At 44.7% G+C, this 1043-nt stretch overlaps 1 protein-coding gene across 1 annotated transcript in view; it reads left to right on the top strand.

Annotated features, from left to right (window-relative positions):
- Positions 1–17: 17 nt before the first annotated feature.
- The window catches only part of stard9 (StAR-related lipid transfer (START) domain containing 9), a 19205-nt gene continuing 18179 nt past the window's right edge, over positions 18–1043 (top strand). Inside the window, exons 1-2 of the mRNA XM_037694847.1 lie at positions 18–32; positions 143–259. Coding sequence (XP_037550775.1) covers positions 18–32; positions 143–259 — 132 coding nt within the window. The remainder of the gene's footprint in view (positions 33–142; positions 260–1043) is intronic.

Genomic DNA, 1043 nt, shown 5'->3' on the forward strand with positions numbered 1-1043 from the left:
GAACATGTGAATGTCACATGCCGGTGGAACATGTAAATGTCACGTGCCGGTGGAACATATGAATGTCACATGCCGGTGGATCATGTAAATGTCACGTGCTTGTGGAACATGTAAATGTGTCTCTTCTGTGTCCTCCGTGCAGCTGGACGGACGGTCAGATGGCGCAGCAGAGTCCAGAGAGAAGCTTCTGGAGTTCTGTTTTGATTACTGCTTCTGGTCCGTGGACCCCGCAGACCCTCAGCATGCATCACAGGAGGAGGTAACGGCCCAACTCACCCTTCACACCAACCACCCACTACGTGCACGTCCTAGGGGTTGAACAGACCAGTCTATTGTAGGACACTCGTGAGTTTTAAATTTCCCGTGGACTCGTCACAGTCAGTGATTGTGTCACGTGATCAGCGCTGGCTGCCCACGGAGAGGAGCAGGACAAGTGTTCACAGACTGGTAGAAAGAAGTATTTCACTAAAACTGATGCTGTTTTTAGTTTTATTTTATTTAATCTACAAAATAAAATAAAATGAAAACGGGGGGTGCACCACCCCAGTGGAGAATCCACCACCGCCGCGGTGGTTTATTTAATTTAGTGGATGAAAAAAAAAAAACGAACTTTTGCTGCTTAATAATAGTTTTGGTTTTCCTGTGACTTATCTGCAGTTTGATAAACGGTAAATTTACGCTCCCGATGTTTTGTTTTATTTTTGTAAATAATAAATTATGTTATTTTGTGAATAACGTCTTGAGTTTCTATGACGTCACAGCGACTCGTCGATTTTGATCACGTTGAAGTCGACTTTAAAAAATACGAAGTCGTTCAACCCCTGGCCCGTGCTCACTTTAGAGTAACTGTTTCAATGTTTTTGTCTTGCTGAGGTTCTACAAATATCCAGAGTTTCTAGCTTTATCTAAGAGGGAGGGGCGCCCTGCACCCACAGCACCCCCACCCCCCCCGAATGTCATGGCATGTAATAAATTAATGCACGTCTGTGCATGTTTGCACATGACCAAATCACTCCAGCTGGTAGAGATGCTAAAGCTAATAG

The sequence above is a fragment of the Nematolebias whitei genome, chromosome 21 (assembly GCF_014905685.2).
Source record: "Nematolebias whitei isolate Nwh7 chromosome 21, NemWhi1, whole genome shotgun sequence".
In the NCBI taxonomy this organism is placed as follows: domain Eukaryota; kingdom Metazoa; phylum Chordata; class Actinopteri; order Cyprinodontiformes; family Rivulidae; genus Nematolebias; species Nematolebias whitei.